The 18,241-nt window shown below is 44.8% G+C and overlaps 1 protein-coding gene across 2 annotated transcripts in view; it reads left to right on the top strand.

Annotated features, from left to right (window-relative positions):
• The window catches only part of fam98a (family with sequence similarity 98 member A), a 33,379-nt gene extending 16,276 nt beyond the window's left edge, over positions 1–17,103 (top strand). For both annotated transcript variants that reach the window (XM_038814997.1, XM_038814998.1), the window contains exons 5-8: positions 2,359–2,439; positions 5,845–5,961; positions 8,080–8,247; positions 15,330–17,103. In XM_038814997.1, the coding sequence (XP_038670925.1) occupies positions 2,359–2,439; positions 5,845–5,961; positions 8,080–8,247; positions 15,330–16,031 (1,068 nt within the window). In that variant the 3' untranslated portion in view covers positions 16,032–17,103. The remainder of the gene's footprint in view (positions 1–2,358; positions 2,440–5,844; positions 5,962–8,079; positions 8,248–15,329) is intronic.
• The last annotated feature ends 1,138 nt before the right edge of the window (positions 17,104–18,241 follow it).

Raw genomic sequence — 18,241 nt, 5'->3', positions numbered from 1 at the left:
CCTTCTCATCCTCTAAAGGGCCAATATTTACCTTAGCCACTCTGTTTTATATATTTGTAGAAACTTTTACTATCTGTCTTTATATTCTGAGCAAGTTTACTCTCATAATCTATCTTACTCTTCTTTATAGCTTTTTTAGTAGCTTTCTGTTGCCTCCTAAAGATTTCCCAGTCCTCTGGTCTCCCACTAATCTTTGTGCAGTGCCTTTCCTTCAGTGTTGCTGAATCACAAAGTTCTGGAGCTCTCCTGGGAACACTCACCCAATTGTCTGGAGTTGCTGCAGAAGCCCATTCCTGCCTTTTCTAGGGCATCTAGCCTGCTCTCCATAACACCATCTAGGCCAGTGGTGGGCAACGTGTGTTCTGTGGGCCACATGCAGCCCATCAGAGTACGGAGTGTGACCCACGAGGTATTTCTTGACCACATGCAGGGTATCCAGATCCTGGTGGTTTTCATCCACATGGTTTTTTCCCTACTGGCATAACTACAATGATACACATGCAAAGCAAAGGCCATGTGAAGTGGGATGCATGCTGATTGCACCCAGCATTGACAGAGCAGTGTGCACGCTCTCAGTCCAATCAAAGTGTAAATCTTTTCGTTTTAACCATTTGAATATCTGAATGATTAATAAAACATTTTGAAACTCTAATTCTCGGCATGTATTAATTGTATTTAATCTTATTCACGGGCCATGATGAGTGAACAAGCCCGATTTTCAATTTTTCAGCTTACTGGGATCAAGGTGGGCCACTTGTGTGGCCCACTCAGTATTCTAGGTTTCCCATCACTGATCTAGGCTGAAAACCATCCTGGGATATCATAAATGTATGTTGGCATTCGCATTAATGCTAGAGAGAGTCAAACGCACATGTGTCTGACAGTAATGTTTTACATCATTTGGGAGCCGGTTTCGCTCAGTTGGTTGGACTGATGCAGAGCAAAGCTCATAGCGCGTTTTCAATTTCCATACCGCCTGAGGTTATTCATGAAGACCCCGCTTTCTCGGCCTTGCCCCTCACCTGAAGTGTGGTGATACTTTGGTTAACTCACCACCAGTCAGCTTTCTTCCTCAAAGGGGAAACCAGCCTATGGCCATCTGGGACTATGGCGACTTTTCTTATCAGATTTAAGCATTGCGCAATAAGTGTTCAGAGATGCAAAACTCTTCATATGGTGTTGAACAGGGTTGGTCGACAGTGGCGAGTTAAGTACGGTAAGAATAAATGTTAAATTCGCAGGAAGTGATGAAGACGCATGCAGCATTAATTCTCCATGTTGCCTTCAATCACGTGATCATAAAACATTACATGGTATTCTTTGAAGAAAAATAGGCAGTTCACCAGGTGTCCAGACCAATAGCAGCAGTGGAACAAATCATTTGAAACATAGTTAAAAATAATTCCAAGATTAATTAAATAAAAATAGCAGCCAGCAAATAGAATGGCCTCTACCCAGAATGTATTAAATCCCAGTTAAAAGCAATTCAGTTTTAAGGGTTTTCCTCTCAAAGCATATATTTGGAACTGTTATGCTGTCTGTCTTCAGAATAAATTTAAAATGCTGTCATGAACAGATCATGGTTCCTGACAGTTCGCTGTTTACACTTTGACCAAAGTTTACTTTTAATCAATTGGACCTGGTGGTATTTCTGTAGGTCAAATATAAAAAATCTTTTGGAGAAGCCAAAGTATGAGAAGGTTTTAGGGTCACGGGATCATGCTATACGTCCTTAAAAGAGCTCCCTTTTCATTTGCAGTCAATAAGCACAGAATTGGAGAAGGAACTAAAGTTTGGATTAATAGGAGTTGTTCAGATAGTTTTTTTTTAAATGGCATTGCTAATAGCATATGCAAATTAATTAGTTAAGTCTATACATTGGCTTGGGGCAAGCAAAAGCACAGCTACCATCCAGCCAATCCATAATCTTTAATTTGTCTCTGTTCACAAACACAAATTATCTCTTGAAACTACTTGGATGACTTCAATTTCCTTCTCTAGTAATATAGTCAAGAACGGTTAGACTGACTTGTGGAAAACAGCAGTGCCTGTCCATTCATTCCTTTTAACTTCAGAATTTTCACTTTATTTTCCTATTATTATTTGAACCCTTCACCGCAGTGAACAGAATGCCCAATCAGCGTTGTCTTATCCTAATGCTTTTCAGTATGGAATCAGTGTCTGAAGATAATTTCATACTATTGACTTTTCAGAAATTGTAGCTCTGTAGTGGATGATTTCACAGTTTTAAGATTGCTTTTTTGTCTTGAAAAACACACCTTTTCAGTTGGATTACATTAAATGCGTTTCACCTTTTAAACCATTTGATTTTGATTCAAATATATTTTCCTTCCTTAGCTGAAAGAATCTTTGTCAAAGGTGTCCCGAAATCATGTGGGAAAACCTCTGGTGAAAAAAGCACTAGGGCCACTTCACTGGGTGAGTAGTGAAACCATTAACTATTGGTGAAGCACACAAAAGAATGAATTGTGACCATTTTCAATATGGATTAAATGATTGAACCTTTTATTCTTCGGTAGTATTAAATAGGTATTATTTAGCCACTTGAGGTGATGAGCAATGCTATTCTTTCGACTTCCAAGTAAACTACTAGACCATTTTCTGATACTGAATCCTGTTTTTGGCCATCTTATTTGAAATCACCCCAAATCGTATTGTTGCAACCTAATTATTAACTGGTTAAGAGAACTACGTGGGATACTAGCCTTTGTAAATTGGGACATTGCAAACAATAACATTGAAGTCATGCTAAACCGTTAGGTCTCAGCAGAAGTATTGTGTACAACTCTGGGCACCACAATTTAGGAAGGATGTCAAGATTTGGCAGAGGGTGCAGAGGAGGTTTACCAAGATGGTTCAGGGGCTAGGAACTTCAGTCAAAGAATAATAGATCACAGTGCAGAAGGAGGCCATTCGGCCCATTGAGTCTGCACCGACCCTTGGAAAGAGCACCCTGCCCAAGCCCATACCGCCACCCTATCCCCGTAACCCCACCTAACCTTTCTGGGCACCTCCGGCATGGCCAATCCATCTAACCTGCATATTTTTGGACCGTGGGAGGAAACCGGAGCATCTGGAGGAACACGCAGACACGGCGGGCGAAGTGCAAACTCCGCACAGACAGTCACCCAAAGTTGGAAATGAGTCCGGGTCCCTGGTGCTGTGAGGCAGCAGTGCCAACCACTGTGCTATCATGCCGAAATGTTAAGAGATTGGATAAGCTGGAATATATCTCTTTGGAAAGCTAAGTGGTATTTCCTGAAGGTCAGAGTATTAAAGTGGAGAAACCCAAGTATGAAAAGCAATTAGGATCACTGGGATCATGCCATATGTCCTGAAAATTAATTAAATAAAAAGTCCTTTTTCATTTGCTGCGGGTCAGCAGTCGATGAGCACTGAATTGGAGAAGAAACTACAATTTGGATTAATAGGAGTTGTTAGATGCATTTCCTGTTTTAGTTTTGATGTGGAGATGCCGGCGTTGGACTGGGGTGAGCACAGTAAGAAGTCTTACAACACCAGGTTAAAGTCCAACAGGTTTGTTTCAAACACGAGCTTTCAGAGCACGGCTCCTTCTTCAGGTGAATGAAGAAGGAGCCGTGCTCCGAAAGCTCGTGTTTGAAACAAACCTGTTGGACTTTAACCTGGTGTTGTAAGACTTCTTACTGTTTTAGTTTAGTAGAGCAAGAAGGAAGTGACTGTTTCTTATGCAAGTGGGTCAAGTCCTAGATTTTAAATGAAAAAATGAACTGAGTGGTTGATGGGGAGAGATTTCTTCACACAACTGGGGTATTAAGATCTGGAACACACTACCCTAAAGAGTCCAGAGGAACTTTCTCAGGAAATTGAACGTGTACTTGAAGATGGCTAATTTGTAAGTTTATGGATAAGAAACCGGAGTGTGGGACTGAATTGGATGGCCCTTTCAAAGAGCAGACACGAGGACAATGGGCCAAATGACCCCTTCCTGTGCTGTAAGGTTCTATGATTTAATGACTGTTTTCCCAAATTGAATATTGATTGACTCTCTCAAAATTGGTCTGTGCACAAACAAAATACTTCTGTTGAACAGAAATAATATAACCAAATCCAGCCCTGAAAAAGCAACAAAAAAATGAACACAGCAACTAGATATTTCAACTGAGAGCCATCTTGCACAACAGATTAGCAGGTTCTTCTTTCTTGAAACTTGGATTCAAATCCTCGCCATACTGCCTTCTCTAGCTGCAGGAATCCAATGTGTTCTGGGTTTGGGAAAACTGAGGCCAATCACTATTGGGCATGGACCTACAATATTCTATAATTGGTTATATGAACTGTTTCTACAACTTGTCACTGCAGTCACTGTCCCTGCTTCATAATACTTGATGTCTGAAATTATAGAATTTACGGTGCAGAAGGAGGCCATTCGGCCCATTGAGTCTGCACTGGCCCTTGGAAAGAGCACCCTACTTAAGCCCACACCTCCACTCTGTCCCAGTAACCCCACCTAACCTTTTTGGACACTAAGGGCAATTTAGCACGGCTAATCCACCTAACCTGCACGTGAAATGGGAACGTGTTTGATTGTCCCTCGATCCAACTTACGTACTTTAAAACTAAATATAGTGTTGGAGTTCCAGCCCTTTCCATTAGAATAATAGTTCAGCCTGCTGACCATTTGGACTCTGATCTAACCTGTTGCTGTGGGAAGGTAGCAAGTAATGGCTGTCCCGTGCTGATGTCTTTATCCACTTGATGGTTGATTTGAGAACTTATTTGGTAATGGAGGCGTGGGGAAAATGTTGCCATATTAGCTACAGAAGGACAATCCAGTGCAGAATTATTTAAGACTAAATACCCATCCATTTTAACGAAAATATTGAACTCCCATCGTATTCCAATGTAATGACTTCATTTGTACATGTCATGGTGGGATGTGCGGAATACATCTTGATTGACTAACTAAGCTGTTTCACTATGGCTCCAGTGCATAAGCTTGTTTTGATATACACCTGTCTTCCTTTTGTCTTGTGTTTTTGGTGCTGGAACGATGCTGTAGAGTCTTTGTATACAAAACCGTCAATTTCCCTTCACATTTGATTTTTTGAATGAACCAAGTTGGACTCCAAAATTATTTGCAAAACAAAAGGTGGCTACAAGGGGTGGAGTTTTCCAAATAAAATGGCCAAAGTGTCAGGGTCTGACTGAAAACCAGTATGTTGCTCCACAGAAATGCAGCCAGGTTTTCTGTCAAGATCTTGTGCATTGTCAGAAAATAATCAGTGGCCAGGTTTAGTGCTGCCACTCTGGTGGGGCAGGGCCTCATAAACCCAGCAAGCCCGACTACTCAAAGATTGGGGTACCGCCTTTAAAAGACTCCGAGCTCTGGCACTAGGGGCACTGCCCAGCCTCAGCCCTCAACCCCTGGGGCCTCCAGGCATCTCAGCATCCCCGGCGTGGCCATCACAACTGGTTCCCGTTTTCAAGAACCAGTAGTGAAATGCACTCGCGTGACATCCTGCTGGTGGGCGGAAGGATTCAATGAAGTCAGAAGAATTGACTATAACCTCGCCAAAGATATTGAAATTGACTCAATTTGATGCAAATTGGGTGTTCTCCCTTCCTGGGTGTGAACCTGATCATGTCATCAGGGAAAATCTGGGAACATCGTGATGGGAAATCTCACCAGCGCAAATCCTGTTGTGGCCTCTCGCGTGAGTTTGGGGCAATTATGGGATTTGCGCCTGTAGCTAACGGCCTCGCAGAATCACGCCCAAAGTTTTCTCTTTTTAGCTGTGGCAATATTTTGAAGCAAAGCATTCATCTTCTGTTTACTTGTAGGAAAAATTAGAAGCCATCAATCAAGTCCTTGTTAATGAATATGAAATTCGGCGAAAGATGTTACTGAAGCGAATGGATGTGACTATTCAGTCATTTGGCTGGTCTGACCGAGCTAAGGTAAGAAAACTGCTCTTCTGCAAATTTGAATTCCTATCAATCATAACCATAAAGTTTATAGACTTCACTGCAGGAAAACAATCCGTTAATCTAATACACTATTTTGACAGATCCTGGATATTATCAAAAACTCAATTTGCTTCCATTCTTAAAAGTTTTAAAATGTAGTAGTAATAAATGGAAATTTTGCATGGATGTGTCGATCCATATAAAGAGCAGGAAAATAAAAATAGTTGATAGTGGAAATGCTCCCACTTCTGGCATACATTGTTGAAATTTAATTGGTAAATTAGAAACTTCACAGGCGGGATTCTCCCAGCCCTTGGCCGGAGAATCCCCACGAATGGGCCACGGTGCCCCAACGGCGGCACGCGATTCTCCGCAGAGCACAGCATTGGCGCCAGTGGTTGCCGCAGCGCTGGTCGCGGGCCGCTCTACACGGCCGGCCTGCCGATTGTCCGGCCCGAGCGGCCGTAAGAAAAGAGCCGAGTCCCGCCAGCGCCGTTCTAACCTGCTCTGGGCCGGCAGGACTTGGCGTGGAAGGGTTGGGTGGCGCCCTGTGGGGGGGGGGGGGGGGCCTGGCCCACAATCGGGGCCCACCAATTGGCGGGCCGGCCTCTGTGGCTGGGGGCCTACTTTCCTACGCGACGGCCCCTGTAGTCCTGCGCCATGTTGTGTTGGGGCTGGCGCGTTGAAGGAGGCCACTGCGCATGCGTGCGTTGGCGCCTGTGCATGTCCTCGTTGGCGCCAGCACAACTGCGCATGCGTGGATCCCACGGCGCATTGTTCGTGCCAGGATCGGCAGCAGGAGTGGCGCGAACCGCTCCAGCGCCGTGCTTGCCCCCTGTAGGAGCCAGAATTAGTACTGGGAACGGCCCGTTCAAGCAGTCGCAACACGCGACGGCGTTTACGTCGGAGTGGATGCTTTGCTGCGGGATTGGAAAATCCTGCCCCATTTTCCAATGACGATAGCTGGTGTTGAAATCTCCGGATTATGGACAGTCTGCTGACAGGGACAACACGTTTGGAGTACCCTAAACTGTCCTCACTTAATAATATAGCAACTGGAAAGGAAACTTTCAAACTACTAGTTTGAGTTAATTCTGTCTTTGAGCCTGAAAGATAAATGAACATTTACTGGTAATAATGTTGATGCCTTGAAATCATTTTCACTGCTGCAGGATCTTTACAAGTGATTTGATTTCTTTTTAAAATTAAATTCCGTTTTCATCCCGTTATACTGATGCAATTGCAACATCAGCTTTTTTGCTAATACTGGCCTTTCTTCATTTGGCTTGTTCTCTTGAACTGACTTTGCTTTGGAAAAAAAAATCAACCCTTATTGCAGGGGTGAGCAAACTACGGCCCGACAAAGGTTTTTATGCGGCCCGCCAATGAGGTGTCCGGAATCATAACCGGCATTTTTGAAAAGCCGCTGAAGTAAATGCGCTTATTCAATAAGCGCATTTACTTCAGCGGCTTTTCCCCGGCGGCTTTTCAAAAATGCCGGTTATGATTCCGGGCACCTCATTGGCGGGCCGCATAAAAACGCGTGTAGTGGGGTGGATGAGTGGGGCTGTCTCATTGGTCGGTTTAGTTGGGTGTGCGACCAATAGGAGTCCAGGTTACAAACAATAAGCCTTATTATTGTTTGTAACCTGGACTCCTATTGGTCGCACACCCAACTAAACCGACCAATAAGGCAGCCCCACTCATCCACCCCACTACGCGCGTTTTTAACGTTGACTCGGCTAGGCTGTGCTTCTGTCAGTGTTAAGGATCAGCACAAGCAACTTGACACCTGATTTCAACAAACTGGTAAATGACTGCAGTCAGATGCATCATTCTCATTGACATTGTTCTGTTACTTACTGAGTTACTTTGTTTTTCAAATAAATGTGTTTTTTTTCTTCAAAGACCTTTTATTTTGGCTATTTAAAATATTAATTATTTTACTTAATCTACTATGCGGCCCTTTAAAATTGTGAATTTCTGAATGTGGCCCTTGCACGGAAAAGTTTGCCCACCCCTGCCTTATTGTATCATTTAAAGCTCCAAAAAAGTTTTATTGCAAAGGCTCAAAGAATTTTTGTTTTGTACATGTTCTACTTTACACAGAGCCAAGCTGAAAAATTGGCCAAAGTCTACCAGCCCAAGCGTGCAACTCTGAATTCAAGAAGCACCATTTGTGTTGCACATCTGCTAGCTGCTCGGGAGGACCTGTCCAGGATTATGCGAACCAGCAGTGGCTTGACCCGGGAGAAGACTGCATGTGCCGTTAATAAGGTAAAATAAATCGCTGGCTTTGAAAGCAGGCCAGCAGCACGGTTCGATTCCCGTAACAGCCTCCCCGAACAGGCGCCGGAATGTGGCGACTAGGGGCTTTTCACAGTAACTTCATTTGAAGCCTACTCGTGACAATAAGCGATTTTCATTTCATAAGGCAAAACTAGAGTCTTGCTTAACATGGTTACAAACAAATGTGCACCATAACAAAGGTGACTTGTGTCCCCAAAGTCATTGAGCGGTTAACTGTGTTGCTGCCTCCTGACCATGGGTGTTGTTATCAATTTGAAGTTGCGAATTAATTGTTTAACTCTCCGGTAGGTAAATAGAGCAGAGCAGTGTTTTGTATTGGTGCTGGCTGATTTTAGAACTGGCTGAATCTGTATTTATATAATAGCTTATGAAAATGTCGCTGGACACTTCTCAGAGTGAAGTACTTTGCACACACTTAGACTGGCAAATGTGGCATTCCCCTGATACCCCACAAGCAGCAGTTGTGATAAATAGCCTAGTCTATCTGATTTTGTTTTAATCCTTTTTGTTAAGGGAAGAATGTTGGCCCAGACTTTACACGTCCGTTCTCTTTTAAAATAATGTTTTGTACTCTTCAAAATTGATCTTGATGTGATCACGATTTTACAATGTCTGACTCTGGCAAGCCGTAGTTCTACAGTGAACAAGTATGACCAGCAACTGTGTTAAATCAGCAAATAGTAATTATTTGTCTGCAAATTATTTTTTTTCAAACAATTTGAGCATAATTAAACATTACTGATGGCTGCCTCTTGTTCGCATTTCTTTATTGAAATGTTATACCTCCTATTTTTTTAATATAATGCAAGTTAATTGAAAGCAGCATAGATTTGTTAAAGGCAAATCATCTTGTACTAACTTGAGTTAATGAGGCAGCGCAACTGATGTGTATGTAGAGTTTCAAAATAAATTTCATGATATACCAAGTAATAGCAAAATTGAAGCCTGTGGGATTAACAGGGCAGTGGCTGCTTCAATATATAATGGGCCAGAGAACAGTGTGTAATAGTGTGCCCCAGTGGTCAGTGTTGGAACCACTGCTCTCTTTGATATATATTAATGACCTGAACTTCAAAATCTGCAGGTGACATAAAACCCAGAACTGTAGTAAACAGTGACAGATATAAGTAGGGCATAGACAGACTGAAATGTGCAAATGCATTGCAGATGAAACTTGATGCAGAGAAGGTACAATGATTTATTTTGGCAAGACAAATGAGAAGTGGCATTATAAAGTAAATGGTACAATTATAGAGAGCGTAGGTGTTAAATCTGCCAAAGTAGTACGCTAAACCAAACATGTAGAAAGCAAAAACTGGATTTATTTCAATGTATAATAACCTCCACTCCACGAAGGGTCTCCCTCCATGACCTGCACCCAGGTCGGTGTTTATATGCGGTGAGGTTTCACCTTGTTAAGGGCGAAAACCCACCCCCATTACCGGGGAAGTTCGTATTCTGTATGGCTGTGGAGATAGTAATCTTTGTTATTGTCACAAGTAGACTCGCGTTAACACTGCAATGAAGTTACTGTGAAAAGCCCCTAGTCGCCACATTCCAGCGCCTGTTCGGGTACACACGTGTCAATTTAACTTGCGTCCTTGGACCCGCACCCGATACGAGGCTGGTCCAGTCTGGCCAACATGATGCCAGGGATTCACAAGGCTCCTTGCAAAAGTTCCGCATATGCACTAGATCCCCTAGTGCGGACGTGCGCAAAGGCATGCCTCTACCTGTGTCCGCCTCGGTCCGGTCCTGGCCCATCTTCCCACCAGTGTCTGGGATAATTTAACTCAACTGGGTGTGGAAGTGGCAACCCATTAGTAATTCGGCCAGAGTGGCCTCCAGCGTGGCATGCGGCAGGGTCGGTAGCAGTAGAGGATTCATGCCAGCCGAAGTCTCCCAAGAACCCGAGGTCTGTTTCTTCATTCCATTTGACGCTGGGTGGTATGGGGCGGTACGCATGTGTTGAATGCCTTTTTTGGCCATGTACTCCCTGAACTCTGCACTCGCCATTCCATTTCCGAAACCAGCACCTTGGGTATCCCATATAGGATAATATGTCTCACCCGGAATAGCTGAGTCCAGTCATAGCGTCTAGCCTCTATGATCAGCAGGGACGCCATAAAAGGGAGGGCGGGGATGACTTTGTTGGCTGACGCCGGTACAGGTGGCCTGGTGGAGAAGGGAGGCGGCTCAATGCATCGGTGTGCGGAGTCCTGGCTACGAACTGGTGTTCCAACACATTCTCATGCAGGTGAAGGCAGCGCCCTTCATTGGATTCTGGCAGAGACAATTGGGGGGAATCGCCTGGTCCTCCTTAAATAAGCCCAATAAGGAAATGTAATCCGGGAAATCGATGAAATGATGCCTGTGGACAGACTGAAATTTTTTTGCGCCGAATACAGCAGCCAGATTCTCTCTCTCTCTCTCATTTTGCGTGTAGTTTTTCTCTGCGCCTGCCAGCATCTGAGATGCAAAAGTAATGGGACATTCTGATGCGTGGCCCATTTGGTGGGCGAAGACAGCCCAACTCCATTGGAGGAAGCATCACACATTAACGAGTGGTTTTGACGGGTTGAAGTGAGTCAATAGGCGGGATGATAACTGCTTCTTGACCAACGCAAAGGCTGCCCCTTGGGCCTGGGACCAGTCCCAAAGACGTCCTTCCTTTAAAAGCCAGTGGAGGGGGGCCAATATTGTGGCGAGGTTTGGTGTAAACGTGCCATAATAGTTGACAAGGCCCAAAATCGAGCACAGTTCTGTTGGACCGTTGGGCACTGGGGCCTGGCGGATTGCTTGTACCTTCTCTTCTATTAGATGCAAACCATGGTGATCCACGCAATAACCCATGTAGTTCACCTCTGCTGCGTTAAGTATACACTTCTTTCTCCGGAGGCGGACCCAGCCTCTTCAAAACACTGAAGGACTTTGGCCAAGTTCTCCAGGTGCTCCCTGTCAGGTGACCCAGTGATCACATCGTCAAGGTGCGCCCATACCCATGGAATTCTCCATCACCCTTTTGAAGATGGCACAAGCGGAAAAAACTGAAGGGCAGCCAGGTATATTCATATGGTCCACATTGTGTGTTGATGGTCACGAACCTTCTGCAGTCCAAAGCCGGAGGCAGCTGGCGGTACGTGTGGCTCATATCTAGTTTCAACAATGATCGGCCTCCACTGAGTTTGGGGTACAGATCCTCAATGTGAGAGTCTGGGTAGCAATCCAGACATGAGCGGTTGACCATCATCTTATAGTCCCCACAGAGGCGGATGGAGCCGTTAGGGTTTCATGACTGGCATGGCCGGCGTTATTTTATGGTGCCCAACCACTCCTGATGTACAGATGAGAACCTGGCCAGGATTCCTTCAGGGCCATGCAGGTACATCTGGCAAACCCTCTGCCAGTCCAACGGTGAAGGCATAGCCAATATCACCCCCAACAAACTTGGACCGCCATGGATGACCACCAATGGTAGATGTGCCACCTGCCCATATTCAACCAGAACCATGGAGCAACTTGCAATTTCTGCAGCTCTCCTGCATACATGATGAAGCGGGCATTGGTGTCCCAAAGGGTCAGCGTCTGGAGGCCGGACCAGATCCAGTCAAAGGTACAGCAGCTGACCACTGATACCGCTGCTCCCTGTAACGACAGTTGAATTGGGATGACCCATGGTGAAACCATGCAGTGCAGTATGGGCGCCAATGTCATTGTCTTAAGTAGTGGGCCGGGTTCCTGAGACGGCAGTTGCGTCTGATGGGGTGGAGGGCCTTCTTGGGGGTCTGACGTTTTACGGGGCTCTGCGCCCAGCAGCTGCTAGTTGGTACTGTACTTCATGCCTTCGCGGTAGGGGGAGAATGCCCTGGTGGTGGTAGCCAGTGTCACTTTGGACCGCATCCTGGGTGGGGAGTGAGCGGCATACGTTTTGGCGGCCAAGGCTGAACATCGCCATTTCAAGAGCTCCTGGACCCTTATTCCGCCCTCCCCCAGCAGAGTGCGATTCCCACGGTGCGCTGCAAGGTCAGTCACTTACTTACCGATATCATGGATTCCACACACAAATCAAACTCAAAGTTTTGATGAGCACAGCACCAAATTCACATATCTTGGCCAATTTTCGGAGACAGGCCAGAAAGTCATTTGTAGATGCTGACTGGCCTTGGGTGGTCATATGGAAACTGAGGCCAGAGCCACCAAAGCAGCGAACAACCGAGAATCGGTGCATCTTGGTGGGTGAGGCTCTTGTGAGGCTGTACATTGGCCCTCTGCAAGTCGTCAGCAAAACCATAGTTCGTCCCCCGGGGTCAGTGTGTTTGAAAAAAAGAATTGCATGCGTTCCACGTACTGCCCCCAGTCATTGATACCGGCTTGAAATCGCTTGAGTTTTCCAATATGCGGCATTTCGGCGGATTGATCGAAGTGGCTCCTATGAATATAAAATTTCAAAGAGAACAGAGGTATATATATGCAGTATGTATACTGCATGATAAAATGGGTGCTGAATGGTTGGCTTGTCAGCTCTGGTCAAGAAAGAGCACAGTAGGGTGGCACGGTCGTGCAATGGTTAGCACTGTTGCTTCACAGCGCCAGGGTCCCAGGATCAATTCCGGCTTGGGTCACTGTCCATGTGGAGTCTGCACGTTCTCCCCGTGTGTGTGTGGGTTTCCTCCGGGTGCTCCGGTTTCACCCCACAAACCACGAAATACGTGCTTGAAGGAGAATTGGGCATTCTGAATTCTCCCTCAGTGTTCCTGAACAGGCGCCGAGTGTGGCGACCAGAGGATTTTAGACTAGGGGACTTTATTGCAAGCCTATTTGTGACAATAATAAGGATTATTATTATTATTAATATGCGAGGCAATGCCAGTGGTCTTTTCCACTCACAGGATACTGCAGTCAAGCCAAAACGACGTTCTGCTTGCTACACAAATGAGTACATGGTAAATTAATTTCTGTGCTGGTGCGGTGCCAGGTATGTAAGCCAAGCATCCCAATGGCCGGCGAATTTATTAAACAGCACATGGCTTGGATGTTTGCAATAGGTGGAATTCTGACCGTACTCAACCAACCCATGCTTGCAAAAGTCATGACATAATGTCTAACGTGAGATGTGATTCTGCGACTGGGCAACATTTGCTGAAGAATGCTAAGAATTACACTAACAACCTCTTTTAAGTATGTGTTTGTGAACCTGTCTCCACTTCACCTGATGAAGGAGCAGCGCTCCGAAAGCAAATAACCTGTTGGACTTTAACCTGGTGTTGTGAGACTTGTGTGCCCACCTCAGTCCAGTGCTGGCATCTCACATCAAACCTATTTAAGAAAATCAGTCGGGCTCACATTGTAGCTCACTTGTGCTTGCTAGAAGCTTACATTTTTCAAATGCCGACCTGTCCTCCGCAGGCAAAAGGAATGTATCCAGCCATTGCACCTTTTTTTTAAATAAACCATGATGGGGAAGTGGGGGTGGAAACAGAGCTCTCTAGTGGATTTGCTGTGGCAATGTCTTGAGTAATCACACACCCACTTCCCAGCAACCAATCAGCACCCCTTTTCTCATGCAATCTAAATTGTCGTTCTCTTTGGAAATTTAGTATTCCTCCATCTGTCCTAGCGAATGCAAGACAATGTTTTGGCAGCATGTCTCCTTATCACCCAAGTAAGCAAGTTATGCTATATGTTTATAAAAGACTGGGTAGTTCCTGATCTATTCTGGGTACAACTCATTGGGACAGATGCCAAAGCCTTAAGAGAGGATACTGAGGTTTAAGGTGCGAGGGGGAAAGTTTAGAGGAGACAGTTTTTTCTTCTTTACACAGGGTGGCGAGTGCCTGGAACGCCCTGCCGGGGAGATGGTGGCAGCAGATACGATAGTGATGTTTAAGAGGCATATTGACGAAGACCAGAATAGGATGGGAATAGAGGGAGACAGACCCCGGAAGAGCAGAAGGTTTTGGTTTAGACTGGCATCATCGGCGTTTGCTTGGATGGCCTGTTCCTGTGCTGTACTCTTCTTTCTTTGAGGTGATGTGCTGGAATGATTCCAGGTATAAAAGACATCAGTTATGTTGAAAGACTGGAGAAACTAGGGTTTTACCCTTTAAAGGAGAGCAGGGGTTTGAATTCCTGAAAGGCTTTGATTTGATGGAGTAAACAGAAACTTTCTAGTGTTAAAAGGGTCAGTAACCTGCAAGCACAGAATTAAGGTAATTGGCAAAAGGTTGTGAGGGAAAGTCAATTTATGCAGTACGTTGGTATGATATGGAATGCATTGCCTGAAAGGGTGGAGAAATCAACATCAATAATAACTTTCAAAGTTCAGTAAGATAACTAATTGCAGTAGGAAAATTCGCATGGGAATGGGGCTGATTTGATAAATCAGCTGGCACAGGCACCTTGGGACATTATGTCAGCATCCTGTACTGTATTGTTCTAAGCTATCTTGGCTACCTGAATATCTATTTTGTGTCGACAAATAAAAGTACAGTACAAGAACAGGCCCTTTGACCCTACAAGCCTGTGCTGACCATGCTGCCCGTCTAAGATAAAACCTTCTACACTTCCAGGATCTGTATCCCTCTATTTCCATCCTATTTGTGTATTCGTCAAGATGACCCTTAAATGTCACTCTAGTACCTGCTTCCACCACCTCCTCAGGCTGCGAGTTCCAGACACCCGTTCCTCTCTGTGTACAAAAGAAACCTTCACTCACACATCTCCTCTAAACATTGCCCCTTGCAGCTTAAACCTATGTCCTCTGGTAATTGACTCCACTCTGGGGGGGAAAAAACTTCTGACTATCCACTCTGTCCATTCCCCTCATAATTTTGTAGACTTCTATCAGTTCGCCCCTCAACCTCCGTCATTCCAGTGAAAACAAACCGAGTTTATCCAACCTCCTCGTAGCTAGTGCTGGGAATATGAATTGTTTTATATAAAAACTTTATACATTGTGACATCTGAAATTGTGAATGACCAGGACTAATGTTGTTCAGGGATGCCAAATCTCCAGTAACCTTGTGTTCCTTGGTTTGATCATTTTACAGGTACTTATGGGAAGAGTGCCAGATAGAGGCGGCAGGCCAAATGAAATTGAGGCTCCTCCGCCAGAGATGCCACCATGGCAGAAGAGACCAGACAACGTCCAGTCCAGTGGTGGACGAGGAAGAGGCGGATATGACCAAAGCTCTTATGGAGGTGGAGGAAGAGGCGGATATGACCAAAGCTCTTATGGAGGTGGAGGAAGAGGCGGATATGACCAAGGCGGGCGAGGTGGGGGCCGTGGTGGATATGATAGGACAGAACAAGGAGGACGTGGAGGAAGCAGAGGAAAAGTTCAAAGTGGATGGTCAGATGGAAGTGGCGGTCATCAAGATTCTAACTATCAAGGGGGGCATGGTGGTTACCATGGTGGTGGTTACCATGGTGGTGGCTACCAAGGTGGCGCTGGCAATTATCAAGGAGCTAGCTACCATGGAGGTGGTGGCGGCTATCAAGGGGGTGGTTACCAAGGACATCAAGACAACAGATATCAGGATGGCGGCCATGATCAGGGTGGAGGACGAGGCGCAGTACGAGGAGGTCGTGGTCGTGGGGGTCGTGGAGGGCGTGGGGGACAAAGTGGTGGGTGGGTCAACAGAGGTGGACTAAGCTACAACCAGGGAGGACAGTTTGAGCAATATTTCCAGCAAGGTGGCCAACAGTATAATGCTTCTGGTTTCTATCAAGGTAGGCAGTATTCTAGCTAATAATTGGATAGTCTTGAATATTGGCTTCTTCTGACAAGAGTCACAGACTCAGCCATATAATAGTTACCAACTGTTGAATGCCACTAAAATCCAATACCTTGTATTGAATCAGCAGTGTTGCAGATTGTTTGCGAAACAATGGGAAACAGAAATACCCTTTCAGCAAGAGTGAAGGCTTGTAATTCTCTTTTTACCTCCTATCCCCACTCTTCACAAAATGGGTTTTAGGCTAAAAACTACTTGAAGCGCAGCAAAAAAAGTCAGAGTTCTGCTTTTCTGCATGTGTAACTGCCACTGGCGGATTAAAAAAAACTCTTAGTTTGTTAAAGTGCACTACAGACCTAGCATATGAGCCCAAACTGAGCCTGGAGACCCCTTTCAATTAGCCAGCGCTTTCAACAGAAACATTTGCGAAACTAATGTTTCCCTTCTGTCCTGGAGATTAAGCCTCATGGTAACTTCCTGTTGGCTAGTAATTGCACATAACTGTAAACTTCACAAGCAGAGTGAATGATGTGAGAGATGAGCGATATCTGTATGCTGTTTCACTGTTTGGAATTGTTGGGTTTTTTGTTATCTCGGTTACAGGTGAGGCGAGGAATTCTTTGAATATCGAAAGAGGATTTCAACACCGTTTATTTAAGTGTGTGTGTATGTATGTGTATGTGATCCAAACACTGAACTGAGAAATTGTGGTTGGGTGACACCCGTGGTTTTTGCGTCTTTCTAACTTATAATGTTTATGAGAAGTTTACTGTAAGTCATCCCTTCTGCAAATGTGTGTAATTTGAAAGCTGCAAAGGATATTCAGCACAGAAAGGGCTAATGTGTAGGTTCAGCCTTAAATTATGATGCACAATGCCTATAATTATACAGACAAGCGAGATCGTTGGCCAAGAACGGCTGACTGTTTGTAAAACACTCAAATGTTTTTGTTCCCATTGAAATACTGGCATGAGCCAGATCATATATGGCACACACTTCGTTATTTGGAAGTTGACGCAGTTGCTGAATATTAACCCCTGGTAAAAGAGCTGGAAATAAAAGCGAATGTGAAACAAATTATCCTCTATACACATTCTTGTGTTGTGATTTCAACGCTAATTTCTCTTCCGTTTGAGCAGAAGTATCAGTTGAACATGTATGTATCTATTTTCTGTTGACTATTGATCCGCTACCATTGCAGTCACAGTGACCTCCTTTGAGTAATATAAAGACATAATTCACATTGTATTCTGGATAGATTGCAAAAAGGCCATCTTGTACATACACTACCCAGAGTCTCTTTTTGGCAGTTATTGCACACTAGAGATCACTATGAGCTGGGAGTAACAGTTCTTGGTCAAAATAAGAACTGATTTGCCATTTGGTGCAGTTTTCGAGGGGAGGTATTTTTCATTTGCTCTCATTTCAGTGTCTCATTTCGAAGAGATCCTTAGCACTCGTTTCAAGGGTGACCTTGGCTGAAACTGCTGTTTAAGTCGCATGGGCATCCCGAGAAACCAAAAGCAGATGCAGAGTGTTTGTAAACCATTAGAATCATCTTTTGTTCATGTGGAGTTTGCACATTCTCCCAGTGTCTGTGGGTCAGACCCCCACAACCCAAAGATGTGCAGGGTAGGTGGATTGGCCATGCTAAATTTACCCCTTAATTGGAAAAATTACAAAAAATTAGAATCATCTTTTTTATGTAATATGCTATTTAAAAAAAAAAACATTTTTTAAACCGAGAATTCAATACTATTTTGCCTAAAGACAGTAGAGAAAACTATAAACTGCTACGGTTATTTAAATGAGCAGTATATTAATATTGTACAGTTTTAAAAGGGCAGCACGGTAGCATGGTGGTTGGCATAAATGCTTCACAGCTCCAGGGTCCCAGGTTCGATTCCCGGCTGGGTCACTGTCTGTGCGGAGTCTGCACGTCCTCCCCGTGTGTGCGTGGGTTTCCTCCGGGTGCTCCGGTTTCCTCCCACAGTCCAAAGATGTGCGGGTTAGGTGGATTGGCCATGCTAAATTGCCCGTAGTGCCCTAAAAAGTAAGGTTAAAGGGGGGGGGGGGGGGTTGTTGGGTTACGGGTATAGGGTGGATACGTGGGTTTGAGTAGGGTGATCATTGCTCGGCACAACATCGAGGGCTGAAGGGCCTGTTCTGTGCTGTACTGTTCTATAAAATCTGAACTGCCTTTTAAGCCTAAAGATCAGCTGATA

The sequence above is a fragment of the Scyliorhinus canicula genome, chromosome 1 (assembly GCF_902713615.1).
Source record: "Scyliorhinus canicula chromosome 1, sScyCan1.1, whole genome shotgun sequence".
Taxonomy (NCBI): Eukaryota; Metazoa; Chordata; class Chondrichthyes; order Carcharhiniformes; family Scyliorhinidae; genus Scyliorhinus; species Scyliorhinus canicula.
This window is presented reverse-complemented; position numbering and strand designations above follow the sequence as displayed.